This window comes from Heterodontus francisci, chromosome 3, assembly GCF_036365525.1.
Source record: "Heterodontus francisci isolate sHetFra1 chromosome 3, sHetFra1.hap1, whole genome shotgun sequence".
Taxonomy (NCBI): Eukaryota; Metazoa; Chordata; class Chondrichthyes; order Heterodontiformes; family Heterodontidae; genus Heterodontus; species Heterodontus francisci.
This window is the reverse complement of record NC_090373.1, coordinates 132880021-132899027: the sequence shown is the minus strand read 5'-3', so window position 1 is coordinate 132899027 and position 19007 is coordinate 132880021. Positions and strand designations below refer to the sequence as shown.

At 43.4% G+C, this 19007-nt stretch overlaps 1 protein-coding gene across 11 annotated transcripts in view; it reads left to right on the top strand.

The window, feature by feature from the left end:
* Nucleotides 1-19007, top strand: part of LOC137360749 (fibrocystin-like) — a 604145-nt gene that overhangs the window by 115406 nt on the left and 469732 nt on the right. For all 11 annotated transcript variants that reach the window (XM_068026018.1, XM_068026015.1, XM_068026020.1 and 8 more), the window contains 3 exons: nucleotides 4580-4702; nucleotides 15192-15297; nucleotides 17948-18220. In XM_068026018.1, the coding sequence (XP_067882119.1) occupies nucleotides 4580-4702; nucleotides 15192-15297; nucleotides 17948-18220 (502 nt within the window). The remainder of the gene's footprint in view (nucleotides 1-4579; nucleotides 4703-15191; nucleotides 15298-17947; nucleotides 18221-19007) is intronic.

Genomic DNA, 19007 nt, shown 5'->3' with positions numbered 1-19007 from the left:
AGGCAGCAACATAGGTAGATAAGGTGGTTAGGAAGGCATATGGAATACTTGCCTTTATTAGCCGAGGCATAGAATATAAGAGCAGGGTGGCTATGATGGAGCTGTATAAAACGTTAGTTAGGCCACAGCTGGAGTACTGTGTACAGTTCTGCGCACCACACTATAGGAAGGATGTGATTGCACTGGAGAGGGTGCAGGGGAGATTCACCAGGGTGTTGCCTGGGCTGGAGCATTTCAGCTATGAAGAGAGACTGGATAGGCTAGGGTTGTTTTCCTTAGAGCAGAGAAGGCTGAGGGGGGACCTGATTGAGATGTACAAAATTATGAGGGGCATAGATAGGGTAGATAGGAAGAAACTTTTTCCCTTAGCAGAGGTGTCAATAACCAGGGGGCATAGATTTAAGGTAAGGGGCAGGAGGGTGGTTGGAATCTGAAACACACTGCCTGAAGGGGTGGTAGAGGCAGGAACCCTCACAACATTTAAGAAGTATTTAGATGAGCACTTGAAACACCATAACATACAAGGCTATGGCCAAATGCTGGAAAATGGGATTAGGATAGGTGCTTGATGGCCGGCATGGACACAATGGGTCGAAGGGCTTTTTTCTGTGCTGTATAACTCTATGACTCTAAATATGACCTGGGTGCAGTTTAGATCTGAATGGCTAATGCCTCATTTTAGATCAATTCAAAAGAAGTTTGCTGTTGATGCCCAATTTTTGGTGATTAGCTTATTTACATCATTGGAGATTTGGTTGCTTACAAGGAGCACACTTGTTGGGGGAATTTAAAGGGAAAGGGATAATTTAAAAGGAATAAATTGAGGGACATAGTGTGATCAGGTTCATTGGCCTGACTTTCTTTGGTAAGAGATGTTTCTGCAGAAACCAATTGTTTGCCAAAATAAGGTCTGAGAACCTCTGCAGTTACAGGTGTGAGGGCCTTGGCTGACAGTGACCGAGCCCCACTTGTGCAATCTGACCTGCCAGACATCCGTCAACTTCTTCCAAACATATCGTATAGGGAGATTTCCATCAGGAAACTCCATGGTGCCAATGCTGGGGGCAAAATTAAATTTAACAATTGGCATAAGGGGTCAAAACAATCTGAGTGTGAACAGCAGAAGTTAGAGTCCTTTACATCAGCTACTGTCACACCAGATTCCCTGGCAAAGTTGCATACTCGTTTCACATGGGAATTCTTTCAAAATGATGTCCGAACTTCAGAGGATTGAACTCCACTCGAGAGTCTTGAGTGCCTAATCTAAGCTGACACTTCAGTGCAGTAAAGCAGGTGGGCGACACCATTGGAGATTCACCTTTCAAATGAGACATTAAACTAAGGCCCTACCTATTCACTTGGGCGGATGTAAACGATGGTACAATTTCATGAACAGGTGTCCTGCCCAACATTTATCCCTCAACTTCCACTACCAAAGGCATATTATCTGGGACCTTGCTGTGTGCAAATTGGCTGCTGCATTTCCTACATAACAACAATGTCAATGATTCAAAAGTACTTCATTGGTTGTGAAATGTTTTGAGACATCCTGAGATTGTGAAAGGTGTCACATCAATGAACGTTTGTTTTTCAATGCAGCAGCCAATTTGCATATAGCATGGCCCCGGATAATATGTTTTTGGTGATGGTAGTTGAGGGATATATGTTGGGCAGGACACCTGGAAAACTTGCCCACTCTTTCTTAAGTAATGCCGTCTTTTCTTTCTTCAGCCGTTTAAAGTAAACAGTTATAAACTTCATTACATTCCTGAACAGAGGGATTACTATCCCCAAATGTTTTGCATGAAACAGAATTTCGATAATGGCAGAATTTTCTCACCCTGCATGTATATTTCCATGAATGATCTGTCAGTGTGAGCTAGCCATTCCCTGTATGAGCTACAGAACATCATATTGTTCTTGTCCATTTTCTACTACCATAAGGAGGCAGCAATGGGACATCTAATCCCATGTGTTTTGCGTTGGTTAGTCTGCTTATATGGTAGATTGTAGAAAATTATAAAATATCATCTTGCAAATATCCCTCCCAGGAACAGGAGAGGCATTATTTTCTACATTTAAGTACATTCCAGGAATGCACATGTACTTAGCTCTAGCATAAAAGCAGTTAATAATTGTAACTATAAATGGAGAAGCTGCTTCTGCTTTAATCAATTCCTTTATCTTTCTGTTGTACTTTACCTTTTACTCACATCAGAAACAAAGAAAGCTTTCATTGAAGTGTACATTCAAATAAAACAAAACTATCCCAGTTGGTGAAAGGGGTGAAAGACAGTTAGAGATAAGAGGTCTGTTTCCAGGGAATAATCGTAGGCCGAGTACACTTGCACTTTCTGTTATGAACTTTCACTCCCCGTGGACCTCAGCGGAAATGCCCCATCACTGAATTTACCTTTTTAAAGTCTGCCTAGTGTACAGATTTAGTTTGTTTTGTTGCAAAAAATGTCTTGTCTTTTATCAAAAAACTGAAGAATAGTTTCAGGCAGGTGGTATTAATGTTGTGATATTACATTATTGATTGCATCATTGTATACTTCATAAACAAGATTGAGTGCCTTATATAACGCTTTACATTGAGGACACCATCCATTAAATGGAATTAATGTAATGTCAATATGTCATACATCAAGGGTAAAAGTTCCTCTCTTTGGCATTCGTATCAAATCAGTTAATGCTTTTGGGCGAAATTCCTCAGACTGCAACTTGTCAGCCTTCATTCATAGGTAGTACTTTGACCTTTGAGTTAGAGCGTTGTGGGTTTAAACCCCACTCCAGAGACTTAAGCATATAATCTAGGCTGACACTTCAGTACAGTGAAGCATGACTGCTGCACAGATGGAGGTTCTGTCTTACAGACGGATGTTAAACCAAGAGTGGATGTAAAAGATGGTGGGATTTGAAGAGCAGGGGAGTTCTCCCTGTGTTCAGCCCAACATTTATTCCTCAACTGCCACTACCAAAACATATTATCTGGAACCTTACTGTGTACAAATTTACTTTACAGCAGTGACTCCAATTCAAATGTACTTGTTGGTTTGGGATGTTCTCAGATTGGTGTTACATAAATTCAACTTTGTTCTGTTTTTACTTATTTCAAATAAATAAACAATGAACAGGGGGAATTGTATCCCCAAATGCTTTAAATGAAGCAGCATGTGTTTGAACATGGTCAGTCCTGGCCAAAGCCATTCCCTCAGCTTAAAGAAGTATACTTTCCTACTGGAGCCATTCCCATTTGAACGCTTGCACTAAGTTCCTTACTGCTGTTTTTTAATTTTTAAAAATTCATTCACGGAATGTGGGCATTGCTGGCTAGGCCAGCATTTATTGCCCATCCCTAATTGCACTGGAGAAGGTGGTGGTGAGCTGGCATTAAACTGTTTTAAGTGTTTTTTAACACAGGAACTCAATTTTTGTATGAGAATCCCAAGCATTTATACAAGCAGAGCCCTGATCAGAAGATGTACTCCCAACATTCCCAAAAACTTGATGTTTTAATGTAAAAGACAGAGGACTAGCACAGCACTAACTTGCTGTTCCAAGTTCTCCACCTTCTTAACTATACAAATCCAAGAAAAAATGAGCAACTGTGCTCCCAAGCAAGGTCTAAATTGTAAATTATCAAAAAATGTAGCATGAACTAACAAAGGGGAAGTCTGACATTCATGCTTGCTAGGCTGAAAGTTATGAATTAGGGAACAGTAAACATCACTGCATTCTGTTTAATAAGGCAGTTTTTGAAGAATTTAAACAGTGGCAACTTCAAAATAGCAGTGTTGAAAATGAATTTTATTTATGATCTATTTTGTCAGGATAAGATCATCCACATAAATGGACTTACAAGTTTTGCAATGATTGCATGAAAGATTTTATAAGCTTACTTCCAGTAGACGTCATGGATAGGTGAGGAATTATGGAGTGCATCAAATGCACAAGTCACAAGGCACATCACAGATGCGTAAGGAAACCAAGGCTAATCCAAACAAGGGGAGATTAGGAGGGGTGACCAAAACTTGGTCAAAGACTTGAGTTTAAAGCAGCGGAGGGGGGTGGAGAGGCTGAGGTGTTTTGGGAAGGATTTCCAGGGAATGGGATCGAGGCAACTGAAGACGCAGCCACCAATTGTGGGATAAAGTGATTGAAGAGGCCAGAGTCAGGAATGGAAATTGTGGGAGTAAGGAATTGTAGACCTGGAAGAGGTTGGAGAGAACAAAAATTGTTGAATAATCAGCCAATCTAAATGAGGTCAAGTATGAATGAAATGTTGACTTCATGGACTTAAATGAGAAACTTAGTCAGTTATTATAGCTAGGTTATCCATTGGTGCCAAAAGATCTCAACATCATGCTCCTTTGCCTGCCAGTTTCTATGGCAGTTTGCCTACTGTCACACTTCCATTTGGCTTTTTCCATACACTATATCTGTAAGGATATAGCTTGAATAATCTGAAAGTAAGTGAATGAATGCAAACATTTAACCAAGACAAGCTCGGAGCATTTGTGACATAAATGCTGATCTGTTTAGTTATCTGATCTTGGATTATTTTGTTTCATTTTAGGTTACTAATGAAAATATCTCAGGCCTCAACCCTTCCATTAAAGCACGAGTGGTATATGATGGAGGTGTCTTCATTGGACCAATATTTGGTGATATGCTTGCAACAGCAAATAATGTCACACAGGCAAGTTGCAACATTTCGCCTGTTTATTTCAATACCGTTGAAGTTATATTACTTAATGAACACAAAAATTATGGAAGTATCGATGCTACCTGTAACCAATTTCTTCACGTGTGTGTTATAAAAAAGTTCCACAATGACTTAAGCGATCTTGTAGTATTTTACTGTGGTTAAAGTGTGGGAATGAATCCAAATTAGGATGAGAAATGTGGGCATTTTTATCAGTTCAGGCATAAGGTGAGCATGGATAAGTTTGCATACATTGAGAATTAAAAGAAATTTCTTACATTTTCTTTCCTTTTCAGTATCTTTTATTTTTCTTTTGTTAAGCCTAATTTGCTTAGTTTTAGACTTCATCTGATCTCCTCTAAGAAATTTGTGTCTTGTAATTATTCTTGATTATCCATTATTCTCTATTTAAAGGATACATGCTTCATTACATTGCTTCTCTCTTCAATTAAATATATTCTGTTGAGGATAACAAAGGATGGAACTTTAACCTAAACCATCCAGGAGGAAACTGATGAGATTAGATCAGCCTCACATTACACATCCCGCTCGATTTATACATGTTATACATTGACTTCCGAGCCAAACCCATCAGTTTAACGACGGATTAGGTTAATATTACCACCAAAATATTTAGTTTTCTGATTTACTACCTTGTATTAGCACTACAATAGATGCTTTACATGATCAAAAGCAGCATAACAGTTTTTTCAACTTATAAAACTTGTTTGTCAGTACCCCGGATGTATCATAGATTTGGCAATTCCAGGGGCGATATAAATTTACCATTGAATGCTAGTTGTGTGCTTAGATTTTGGAATCAATTTGTTTGATTCTTGTTGTTGGAGAAATTTCATTTTCCATGTGCAGTTTCGCTGGGTCGCTGCCACTTTAAGCATTTTTTTATTATTCATTCATGGGATTTAGGGTGTCATTGGCTAGGCCAGCATTTATTGACCATCCCTAATTGCCCTTGAGAAGGTGATGATCAGCTGCCTTCTTGAACAGCTGCGGTCCATGTGGGGTAGGTATACACACAATGCTGTTAGGAAGGGAGTTCCAGGATTTTGACCCAGCAACAGTGAAGGAATGGCAATATAGTTCCAAGTCAGGATGGTGTGTGACTTGGAGGGGAACTTGCAGTTGATGCTGTTCCCATGCAACTGCTGCCCTTGTCCTTCTAGGTGATAGAGGTTGCGGGTTTGGAAGGTGCTGTCTAAGGAGCCTTGGTGCATTGCTGCAGTGTATCTTGTAGATGATACACACTGCTGCTACTGTGCGTCGGTGGTGGAGGGAGTGAATGTTAGTTGATGGGGTGCCAATTAAGCAGGCTGCTTTGCCCTGGATGGTGTCGAGCTTCTTGAGTGTTGTTGGAGCTGCACCCATCCAGGCAAGTGGAGAGTATTCCATCACACTCCTGACTTACGCCTTGTAGATGCTGGACAGGTTCTGGGGAGTCCGGAGGTGAGTTACTCGCCGCAGGATTCCTAGCCTCTGACCTGCTCTTGTAGCCACGGTATTTATATGGCTACTCCAGTTCAGTTTCTGGTCAATGGTAGCCCCTAGGATGTTGATAGTGGGGGATTCAGCGATGGTAATGCCATTGAATGTCAAGGGGAGATGGTTAGATTCTCTCTTGTTGGAGATGTTCATTGCCTGGCACTTGTGTGGCGCGAATCTTACTTGCTACTGATCAGCCCAAGCCTGAATATTGTTCAAGTCTTGCTGCATTTCTACATGGACTGCTTCAGTATCTGAGGAATCGCGAATGGTGCTGAACATTGTGCAATCATCAGCGAACATCTCCACTTCTGACCTTATGATTGAAGGAACGTCACTGATGAAGCAGCTGAGGATGGTTGGGCCTAGGACACTACCCTAAGGAACTCCTGCAGTGATGTCCTGGAGCTCAGATGTTTGACCTCCAACAGCCACAGCCATCTTCCTTTGCACGAGGTTGACTCCAACCAGCAGAGAGTTTTCTCCCTGATTCCCATAGACTCCAGTTTTGCTTGGGCTCCTTGATGCCATACTCGGTCAAATGCTGCCTTGATGTCAAGGGCAGTCACTCTCACCTCACCTCTTGAGTTCAGCTTTTTTGTCCATGTTTGAACCAAGGCTGTAATGAGGTCAGGAGCTGAGTGGCCCTGGCGGAACCCAAACTGAGCGTCACTGAGCAGGTTATTGCTAAGCAAGTGCCACTTGATGGCACTGTTGATGATACCTTCCATCACTTTACTGATGATTGAGAGTAGACTGATGGGGTGGTAATTGGCCAGGTTGGACTTGTTCTGCTTTTTGTGTACAGGACATACCTAGGCAATCTTCCACATTGCTGGGTAGACGCCACTATTGTAGCCGTACTGGAACAACTTGGCAAGGTCTTCAGTACTATTGCCGGAATATTGTCAGGGCACACAGCCTTTGCATTATCAATTGCCTTCAGTCGTTTCATGATATCACGTGGAGTGAATTGAATTGACTGAAGTCTGGCATTTGTGACGCTGGGGACTTCGGGAGGAGGCCGAGTTGGATCATCAACTCGGCACTTCCGGCTGAAGATTGTTGCAAATGCTTCAGCCTTATCTTTTTCACTGATGTGCTGCGCTCCCCCATCATTGAGGATGGGGATATTTGTGGAGCAACCTCCTCCAGTTAGTTGTTTAATTGTCCACCACCATTCATGGCTGGATGTGGCAGGACTGCAGAGCTTAGATCTGATCTGTTGGTAATGGGATAGCTTAGTAAAGGCTGGCTCGGGTCTGCAAATAAAACCCCACCCGTGCTTGACAGAACCACATCTGACCCCGAGCCCGACCTGGCCGTAGTCCTTTCATTTTTTTCCCGCGCCCGACCTGACCATCAGTTAACGTACCTTCCATTTTTCACTTTGTTCCTATCTGCACAAGCTTAAAAAAACTGTAACAACACCACCTATAAAGTCCAAAAAGTACATCAAGATTGGAGCCACTTATCGGAGGTGGTGATAGAGGGTGTCCGACCCTGCCGGAGCGCAGGATCCAGAAATGTGACCCGACCTGAACCCGACACATGTCATCGGTTCTCATTGGGTTCGGGTTGGGTAGCCATGCTCTATCGCTGAGCTGTCTTTCGCATGCTGCTTGTGCAGTTTGGCACACAAGTAGTCCTGTGTTGTAGCTTCACCAGCTTGACCCTCATTTTGAGGTATGCCTGGTGCTGCTCCTGGCATACCCTCTTGCACTCTTCATTGAACCAGGGTTGGTCTCCTGGCTTGATGGTAATGTAGAGTGCGGGATATGCCGGGCCATGAGGTTACAGATTGTGGTTGAGTACAATTCTGCTGCTGCTGATGGCCCACAGTGCCTCATGGATGCTCAGTTTTGCATTGCTAGATCTGTTTAAAATCTACCCCATTTAGCACGGTGGTAGTGCCACAGAACACGATGAAGGGTATCCTCAATATGAAGGTGGGACTTCCTCTCCACAAGGCCTGTGCGGTGGGTTACTCCTATCCATACTGTCATGGACAGATGCACATGCGGCAGGCGGATTAGTGAGGACGAGGTCAAGTATGTTTTTTCCTCTTGTTGGTTCCCTCACCACCTGCCACATACCCAGTCTAGCAGCTATGTCCTTTTGGACTCGGCCAGTAGTGGTGCTGCCGAGCCACTCTTGGTGATGGACATTGAAGTCCCCCACCCAGAGTACATTCCGTGCCCTTGCCACCCTCAGTGCTTCCTCCAAGTGGTGATCAACATGGTGGAGTACTGAATCATCAGCTGAGGGAGGGCAGTAGGTGGTGATTAGCAGGAGGCTTCCTTGCCTGTGTTTGACCTGATGCCATGAGACTTCATCGGGTCTGGAGTTGATGTTGAGGACTCCCAGTGCAACTTTCTCCCTACTGTACAACACTGTGCTGCCACCTCTGCAGGGTCTGTCCTGCTGGTGGGACAGGACATACCTGGGGATGGTGATGGCAGTCTCTGGGACATTGTCTGTAAGGTATGATTCCGTGAGTATGACTATATCAGGCTGTTGCTTGACTAGTCTGTGGGACAACTTTGGCACAAGCCCCCTGATGTTAGTAAGGAGGATGCTGCAGGGTTGACAGGGCTGGGATTGCCGTTGTCAGTTCTGATGCCTTGGTCGATGCCGGGTGGTCTGTCCGGTTTCATTCCTTATTGACTTCATAGCGGTTAGATACAACTGAATGGCTTGCTAGGCCATTTCAGAGGGCATGTAAGAGTCAAGCACATTGTTGTGGGTCTGGAGTCATGTGTAGGCCAGACCAGGTCAAGACAGCAAATTTCCTTCCCTAAAGGACATTAGTGAACCAGATGGGTTTTTACAACAATCGACAATGGTTTCATGAGACTAGCTTTTAGTTCCAGATTTATTATTTGAATTCAAATTCCACCTTCTGCTGTGGTGGGAACCAAACCCATGTCCCCAGGGCAATACCCTGGGTGTCTAGGTTACTAAACCAGTGACAATACCCGATTATATACCACTGTGCCGCCGCCTCACCTTAGGACTTCTAAAACTTTCCTGGGGGAAGGGGGAATGGTGGGTGAAATTGGCTCTGCATTCGAATGCATAGAGCAGGAGGCAACATTCCCAGCCCTTCTGCCTTACTTTTTTGTGCAAACAGCTGGCCCTGAATTTTCAGGCTCCGTTAAGGTCAGGATTGGAGGCAGATGCGACCCAAAAACATCGGCAATGGTTGTTGTGCCAGTTTCTTGACGCCGTTCCCGGTGCTGGCTATGTTCACCATGGCGGGCAGAGGGTGGGATTGCCTTCCCGCCACATCTTCCATTAAGGCCAATTAAAGTACTTGCTGAGCTCATTAAGAGCTTGTTAATGAGGAGTGTTAAGAGTTTCAAGGGGGGCCCATGGGCTACACACCCTGTCTGGAATAGACCAGGTGAAAGGAGCTGGGTAAACGGGGTGGGGGTGGGGGTGGGGGGGCGGGGGGGTAGTCATGGTCACCCCAGGGAATTACCCTGTAGCCATAAAAGTTACACAGGGGGACTTGGACATTGGTAGACAGGTGCCCTTGGCAGTGCACAGGTGTCAGGCAGAGTGGGCAGTTAGCGCTCGGGCAGTGTAGGGGGTCATTGTCCTCCTGCCATCATGGGGTCTGAGGAGCGGGGGACAGTGTTGCCAAGGACAATTGGACAACCAGCTGACTGGCAACTGGCAGTGGGGGCACGACTCTCAGATTTTGGGCCCAGTTGCAGCGAGGGGCGTTACCCCCACAGGAAGGGCAGAGTCCTGGGCATCAGGAGGGCAGAGGAGAAGAATGGGGGGCTGGAAGGACATGGAGGCCATACGCTCCGCAAAGGATTTGCCGTCAAAGAAGGAGCTACCCGGGGATAACCAAGAACCAGTGCCGTGGGAGACTGTAACTCTACAAACAGGTGGTCACAGAAATCTGTGGCCTCATCGCCAAAGACCTTGCACCCAGCAGTACTGGTTGTCGTGCCCTGCCAGTGGCCGTCAAAGCTGTTGAGGCCTTGAACTTTTTCAGTTTTGGCTCCTTTTAAGGATCAGCTGCATACCTTGGTGCCATCTCGCAAACGTCTGCACACCACTGCATCTCGCGAGAGTTGGACAATACATTCATTTCACAACAGATGAGGCCTCGCAGGTGCAGTTAACATTGGGCTTGCTGAATTCCCCTAGGTGCAGGGCATGATTGATAGCACTTATATGGCCATCAAGGCACCCAGCGACCTGCCAGTGAGATCCATCAACAGGAAGGGCTTCCACTCCCTCAATGTTCAGGTAGTCTGCAATAAGAGCTTCTTCCATGGCTGGAGTTTTACTGAGCTCCCGACATCGGGCTCCATGGTAGCGGGGGGCGGCGGGGGTTTGGAAGATTGTTCCGGCAGCGGCCCGCCATGGAGTCCAATGCTGGGAGTGCCGGGCTCAATCTTCCTGGCAGTGGCGATAATCCATGGAGGACCCCATGCTGCTGGGCGACAGGACTGATTTACATATTTAAATTAATGATATGAATACATTTAAATAAAATCAACAGCGATTTTACCTGCGAGCCGCAATCTACCGAGTGGCGGCCGGCGCTCATGTGTCTTCACTTTCCCTTCCAGGGAAAGCAGGCGCCACCGTGGTGGGAAGGGGGGAGCTTAAGATTTTTAGTGCAGTATTGGGGGGGGGGGGGGGAGGAGGGGTGGGGGGAGGGGAACGGGCTCTAATGAAAATTACTAGTGTAGGGGTGGACGGGAAGGGGAGACCTATGCACTTTGATTGGTCTGGCGGGTGGGCAAGGTCAAGTGTTGAAGGTAAGTGTTTTAGGGGGAGGGGAGAGGGCAAATGTTGAATTTAATTGTTATTGGGGGGGAAAGGGCAAAAGACTTATTGGCGGTACATTGGGGGGATAGCCCTTCGAAAATGTATATGACCCGGCAGGGCTGACTGCCCTTTAAAAATGGCAGCAGCGCTAGCGCACAGGCAGCTGATGCCATTGCCAACGTTAGATAGCTCGCCCCCCCATGTGATTGGGGGGGGTGGGGGGGGTCCAGCCCGATTGGCTCATTATTCTGGACTGCTGCAAGGAAGATTGTAGTGGCATGGCAGCATGTGGCCCGGTCTTTTCACCCGCCGCCACTCCCAGCATCAGGAAAAGAAAATCCAGCCCCATGTGTGTGCTCGATTTCCTGGCAACTGCCATGACTCCATCATCCGCCAGGCTGGGCTGCTGCAGAGCTTCGCACTAACCCCCAAAGTCCCTGAATGGATCCTAGGGGACAAGAGATATCCATAGAACCATAGAAAAATTACGGCACAGAAGGAGGCCATTCAGCCTATCGTGTCTGCGCCGGCTGAAAAATCTAGCCGCCAAATCTAATCCCACCTTCCAGCACCTTTTCCATAGCCTTGCAGGTTACAGCACTTCAAGTACATGTCCAGGTACCTTTTAAATGAGTTGAGGGTTTCTGCCTCCACCACCTTTCCTGGCAGTGAATTCCAGATACCCACTACCCTCTGGGTGAAAAGGGTTTTCCTCATGTCCCCTCTAATCCTTCTACCAGTAACTGTAAATCTGTGCCCTCTGGTAACTGACCTCTCTGCGAAGGAAAACAGGTCCTTCCTGTCTCCTCTATCGAGGCCCTTTATAATTTTGTACACTTCTGTTAAGTCTCCCCTCAGCCTCCTCTGTTCCAAGGAAAACAACCCTAGCCAATCCAATCTTTCCTCATAGCTGCTACTTTCAAGCCCTGGCAACATTGTTGTAAATCTCCCCTGTACTTTCTCCAAAGCAATTATGTCCTATCTGTAAGGTGGTGACCAGAACTGTACGATATCCTCCAACTATGGTCTAACCAGTGTTTTATACAGGTCCAGCATTACATCCCTGCTTTTGTATTCTATACCTCGGCCAATAAAGGAAAGCATTCCATCTACCTTCTTCATCACTCTATCTACCAGTCCTGCCACCTTCAGGGACCTGTGGACATACACTCCAAGGTCTCTCACTTCTTCTGCCCCTCTCAATATCCTCTCGTTTACTGTGTATTCCTTCACTTTGTTTGCCCTCCCTAAATGCATAACCTCACACTTCTCCAGATTGAATTCCATTTGCCACTTTTCTGCCCCGTCAACCAAACCATTGATATAATTCTGGAGTCTACAGCTATCCTCTTCACTATCAACTGCACGGCCAATTTTTGTGTCATCAGCAAATTTCCCAAACATGCCTCCCAGATATAAGTCCAAATCATTAATATATACCACAAACAGCAAGGGTCTCAGCACTGAGCCCTCTAGAACACCACTGGAAACTGCTTTCCATTCGCAAAAACAACCGTCTACTATTACCCTTTGTTTCCTGTCACTGAGCCAATTTTGGATCCATTCTGCCATATTCCCTTGTATCCCATGGGCTTTCATTTTTCTGACCAGTCTGCCATGCGGGACTTTGTCAAATCTTTTCTTTTTTTTAAAAAAAAATGCCTTACTAAAATCCATGTAGACCACATCCACTACACTACCCTCATCAACCTTCCTTGTTACTTCCTCAAAAATCAAGTTAGTAAGACATGACCTTCCCTTAACAAATCCATACTGACTATCCCTGATTAATCCGTGCCTTTGTAAGTGGCAGTTTATCCTGTCCCTCAGAATTGATTCTAATAATTTACCCACCACCGAGGTCAGACTGACCTGCCTAAAGTTATTTGGACAATCCCTCGCACCCTTTTTAAACAATGGTATCATGTTTGCTGACCTCCAATCCTCTGGCGCCTTGCCCCTATCCAGTGAGGATTTGAAGATGATCCTCAGAGCATCCACTATTTCCTCCCTGGCTTCCTTTAACAACCTGGGATGCAATCCTGCCAGCCCTGGCGATTTATCCACTTTCAAAGATATCAGGCCCATTCCTCTCTCATTATGCTTATCGTGTCTAATATTTCACACTCCTCTTTAACTACAATGTCTGCATCATCTCTTTCTTTTTTGAAGACAGTGTTACGACCAGGTGAGCAATGTCTAGGGGTCTCTTGCTGTCTTTATCTGGTCTTATTATAACAGGGTTTTTTTTTAAACACACTGTGTGTATCCTTGTTCACAGTTGCCAATTACAAAGCAAAGAACTGAGCACAAACAGGCTTTCTTTGGGTTAAAACAGAAAGATGAAATTTATTGACCATTAAACTTAAACTCTAATACGGTTCACGCTTACAGATATACGATGCACCCACGTTAGCAGGCACACACATGATATAAACATGCAAGAATAGGGACAGAAAAGAGAAGAAAAGATAAGTAGAACAGTTTGAGGCAATATCTTGTTACTCTTTCTCGAGTTCGCTGTAGTCCTTGTTTGTAGATATGGTCTTGCATTTTGTTGGGGCCCAGTAATCTTCTTAAAACTTTGTTCATGTGGCAAACCTTTCTCTCTTTGAGCATACGGCTTTGTCTCCTCAAATCCCTTTTTTGGGAGTTCAAATTCAAAAAACTCCCAAGTTGCCCAGCAGGTTAGTCATGTGATTAGCTCCTTGTATGGAACAGTCTCTTCAATTCTTTGTTGCAGGTTCAAATTTCTCTGCAACAGCCAGTTATCCAAGTGACTAAAACTGGTCTTACCACTTCTGTGTATTGGAGAAGCAACTGATCCCCATTGTTTCAACATTGTCTGTTACCATGGAAATGTCTTTCCGGTCAGGACTTGCAATTTTAAGTTTTAATGTTCATGTGGAGAAATAATATGTGCCTCAGTCTTGGCAGGTGGGGTTTACCTGACAACAGACAAAAAACTCATTAAGAACCCTGCCCACGTCTTCTGTATCCATGTGTAAGGTCCCTTGTACATCTCTGATAGGACCTACCCTTTCCTTAGTTATCCTCTTGCATCAGTGAAACTAGGGGAATCCCTGCCCCTGGTTCCAGGCTTCTGGCTCTCCTAGGACATCTTGCAAAGGACAGTAGGTTGATTTAAACAGCAGCCACAGAAACGGCTGCCATAGTCTGTTTAAACTGGACCTGCACTTTAGAACTCCCACCTCTGTTCCTGTCCCCGCGGCTGCTAATTGGACGGTGAACAGGTCTCCATATCAATTAAGGGGTCTCCCCTGTCAATATTGTGCACCATTTCCATTTGCCCTCTGGGGGTGGGGGTGGGGGGGTTGTGGTGCGGGTTCACAATCTGGATATCATCCTGGCTCTCATTTCCCGCTCCCAAGGTAAAGATTCAGCCCCTCTAGCCTGCCCAAGTGGAGGAAGTCTCCAAAAACAGGTTATGGGGCTTGGGCCAGAGGGGCTGTGAGATCCTGGGATTGCCACAAATGTCCTTTGTGGCAGTAGGTATATTTTTGTGTCCTGCCTGCCTCAGGATATCTTGGGGCACTCAAGGCAGCAGTCATATGGCCCAATTACCAAAACCTGGTGCGTAGCTGCACTCAAATATTTTTGCCCGACCTTTAGGTACAAACCCCACCTGGTGAGTCAACCTGAATCGGCCATGTTAAAAGCCTGAGACAGGAAATAATGACACCCCTGAGCCTGGACAGATGCAATGTACTTCAGGTGTGCTGCTCCTGTCTAGCAGTGCGATACAGGGAACCAAGAGCTAGGGCCCCATTTATCTTTTAAATATTATGGGTTTAATAAGGGTCCAGTTTTGAGAATTTCTCTGTTAATTTGGAATTTAGTAAATCTATTTCATATTTTTTTTTCTTTCCATTTTAACATGTATTTCCTGCTCCTTGTGGATTTCCCTATGCCACTTGCCAGCAGAGAGGGCCTCTCGAATGTTCCTATCAAGTTTCTATTAAAGTAACTGCTGACCTAGCGATGACAACAGGCATTATTTATATTTTTCTCTCCCTTAGTGTGAAGAAGCTCTGATTCTTCACTCACCTATAGGGAAAATTCTGGATGGGAAACCAAGTCCCATCACCAGATCATTTTACTTATTAATAAAGATGTTTTTGCATAACTTATAAAAATTGTAATCACTCTCCCAAATTTCTCTTAGGTGACAGCACATGTGAACGATGTTCCAGCCAGCTGTTCAGGATCCTGTGCTTTTCAGTATCATCAAAGCACAACTCCCATTGTTGTTGATGTTAAGAGTTGGATTGGTGAGGATCAGTTTGTTGTTAGCTATTAAAAAGGCTGCATAGAAGTTTGGTTAAATATTGTCGATGTATTAAGTGATTTGCTATCATGTTTGCTACAGGCTGTAACTGTGAAAGCATTTCAAACGACATAGGCCAAGGCCTTGCAGTTTTAATATTAACCAGGTTATCAGGATTAAACAAACACTTTATTTTGCAATACTTTGTCATTTTTGCTCAGTTTCTGTCTTCCAATTTTTGCTACATCAAATCCTGACAAGTTACAATTTTTGTTTTTGAAACAAAATTAAAAATCCTTATTTCCTTACATAGAAATAAAATATTAGACATACATCAAAGGCCAATAAACACTTGCAAGAGGAAGAATAGATTAGAATTCCAGATTGCAATTTTTCATTAGTTTTCTAATGAAGGACTATATCTTAAACATTAAACATTCTTGTTCAGATGCTAATTTACCTGCTTTGAATTTTCTGTATTTCCAGTTTAATTTTAGATTTCCAGCATTTGTGGTTTTCTTTTTACCTTTAACAATTATTCTATTTTACCCACTTGTGTTTGTTCCTCCCGATTTTTCTTCCAAAATCTGTTCCCTCACACATATCCACATTTAATTGTATTTTCCACCTGGGAAATATTAAGAAGTGTGCATGGACTACTTCTTTCTGGTAATAAATTATCCACTTTGTTACGATCAAGCGAAAAAAGCGTCTAGGGCTCCCCTTCTCAGCCTCTTCCTGGTTTGGCCGTAATAGGGTTTAACTTTTAAAACACCGTGTTTTTGCTTCCCTTCAGTGAGTCCTTGCTCACTGCTTTCTAATTTTGATTAAAAAGTCATCAACCAGACAGGTTTTCTCAGATTTAAACAAGAAAGGTGTAAGATTATTAACCTTAAAACACTAACTCAGTTAAAACTACTAAAAAGAATATGCGACACAACCATGCCAGCATGCATACATGATAAACACACATGCAAAGAGAGACAGAGGAGAAGAAAGAATTAAAGATGGGGGGGAGGTTTAAAGTAGTAGATGGAATTTAGTTACTGGTTTTGGATTGGGTGTAAAGTCTTTGATTGAAGTTAAGTCTTGCAGTTCTCGTAGGGTCCCAGTGTACACTTTCAAACTTGTTTCACTGGTCTTCTGTCTTGAGGCTTAAGTTACTTCCATGGGTCCCTGGAACTTTGCATGAGAGCATGACAGATAGAGAGAGAGATGCTCTCTTCTTGAAGTTAAGTTACAATCTCTTCCAAAACCTGTGCTGTGTCAGGCACAATTCAAAAAACCCCAGGTTGGCCAGCAGGCTAGTCATGTGATTAGCTCCCTGCTTGGAGCAGTCTTACTGAGATTTATGGATTCTAGACACTCTCAGTGGGGTGGGGTTGGGGGGTGAGTGGTGGATGGAATGATGGCTCAATGACTCTCAATGTCTCTTGATCATCACTATTGACAAAATCGACCTGGCTAATTGAATCAGAGAGTTCTCCCATTGTCTCTTCAGGCAACTGTCTTTTAGAATGCATATATACAGCCATGTTTGCAGTCACTGTTCTGCGGTCTTTTTAAGCAAGTTGGTTCAATGTCCAGTAACAGTTCAAAAATAAGTTTCCATATGACAAAATTAATATTTTGGCAGGTGTGGTTTCTGTCACAACTTCGACATTCAAAAGTGTGTGTGTGTGTATGTGTGTTGGGGTGTGTGTATGTGTGTTGAGGTGTGTGTATGTGTGTTGGGGTGTGTGTATGTGTGTTGAGGTGTGTGTGTTGGGGTGTGTATGTGTGCATGTGCATCCATATCAGAATATCGAATTGATGGAGGTTCTAGATATCTTGGCTAAAGAAGTAACATTTTTAAAAAAGCATCAAATTATGAACTTTTAATTGTAGCAAAGGGCCTGAATAATAGTAAATTAGGTAAAAAGGAAACAAATGCATAAAGAGAGAAGGAACAAGAAGACAAAAAGATTTTGTTACTCATAAAGGAGGAACCACCCATCAGCTTCCTCCAGAAGCAAAGGCCATAGCGCCTGGAAATCTTTCTAACAAAGCCTCTTGGGAATAGTATTTTATAAAAAATCCAGTACCATTGTCTTGTACTGAGACTCAAGTAGATATGCATCCAAGTATATTTAGCATTACTTTATAAACTTGTCACATGTTACTACTTCTTAGAAAGGGAGATATCCGTATACTTAGAAGTGTACCTCACTTGCTCCTTATTATTTTATTTAATGCTTTAAAACAGTTGGTGCAAAATGTCTGGGATGAGATATTTTGAGTAGGGCGCATTCCTTGGATGTAATCTGAATGTGGAGATCTATAAAACATCTCTGTTCCAAGGATTATCAAACAACATACACCCAAGTAGTTTTATTTGGAGCAATGTGTTTTTTTATTAGCATCAATAAGAAAAATAAATCACACATTCAGGAATACATCTGAACAAGTCTCATCTGGATTTCATGTATACCATTAATACACATATATAATGATTCTGTAAACATAATATCCCCATTTTTAATGTTATAGAAGTTATATTATCATGTCACGTCTGTACTCATATTAATTTTGTCTATATCTAAATAGCACATTTGACACTACTCACTGCATATTAAATTTATTAATTCTTTCCATTAATTTTGTTTTCAATGCAGAGCTAGAACAGATCCACATTCTAATTGAAGGGTCAAATTTAGCCAAGAACACTTCAGCCGTGAAGGTCTTTGTTGGCCAATCAAGATGCATTGTGGGCAGTGTCAGTAAAACTCAGATCAGCTGCACCAGGGCCGAGCTACCAGTGGGACGGTATTCTTTAAGTGTGCTGGTAATTCCTGATGGTTATGCAATGAGAGCTGATGGAACTCAGCTGCACGTGACGGTGAGACCCAAGCTTTTGGATATACAACCCTCTTCAAGCTCAGAAATCGGTATGTAGAAATAATCTTACACGAAAGTAACTCTCAGTGCAAATCATAATATAACACATTCTACCTTCATTAAACAGTTTCAGTTACACTGTTAATTCTGTTGCTACTCTAAGTTGTTTGCTTATTTTTATAGTATTCCTTATGTTATAGAGAATAGATTATAACATGCAAAAATACTCATACTTATCATGAGAGCGCATACTAATAAACAAACCTCACACAAAAATCATTATGGTGGCACAAATAGATTATTACAACACCCTTTCACTACTAGAACCTGGGTTTAAATCAAGCTTAGTTAGAAGTTCTTCTTTCTTCAGAAGGGCCCTGTTATAATGTAATTTTAGACTTAGGCAATTTCAATCATAATGAATGCAAATTCATAGCACACATTTTCCATAATTTATTTCAAGTTGACACGAAAAGGACAGCTTCTCAGAGAAGCCACAGCATCTAATGTAGGCGATTTTTCTGCCATTGGCTCTAAGGCAAATTTCTGCTGCACGGTGAAGGAATGGTTTAGTGTAAAGGGTAGATTTTACAAATCAGCATGCCTGCAGCAGAACTTCATGTGACTGGAGTGAAAATCATCTATGGGGCACTGACTACTGTGCTCAAAATCCTGATATGCACTTCTGCCACACAAAGCTCTGCAGGGCACAGTGCTAAATCCTGAAACCTAGTCCCACATGTCTTACTCGTACATATATTTGACATGCGGGATTCTTGACACTCTTGCCTAAAGTGGAAAAGTTCTCCATTCCTGAATACTGACATTTGTCACCCT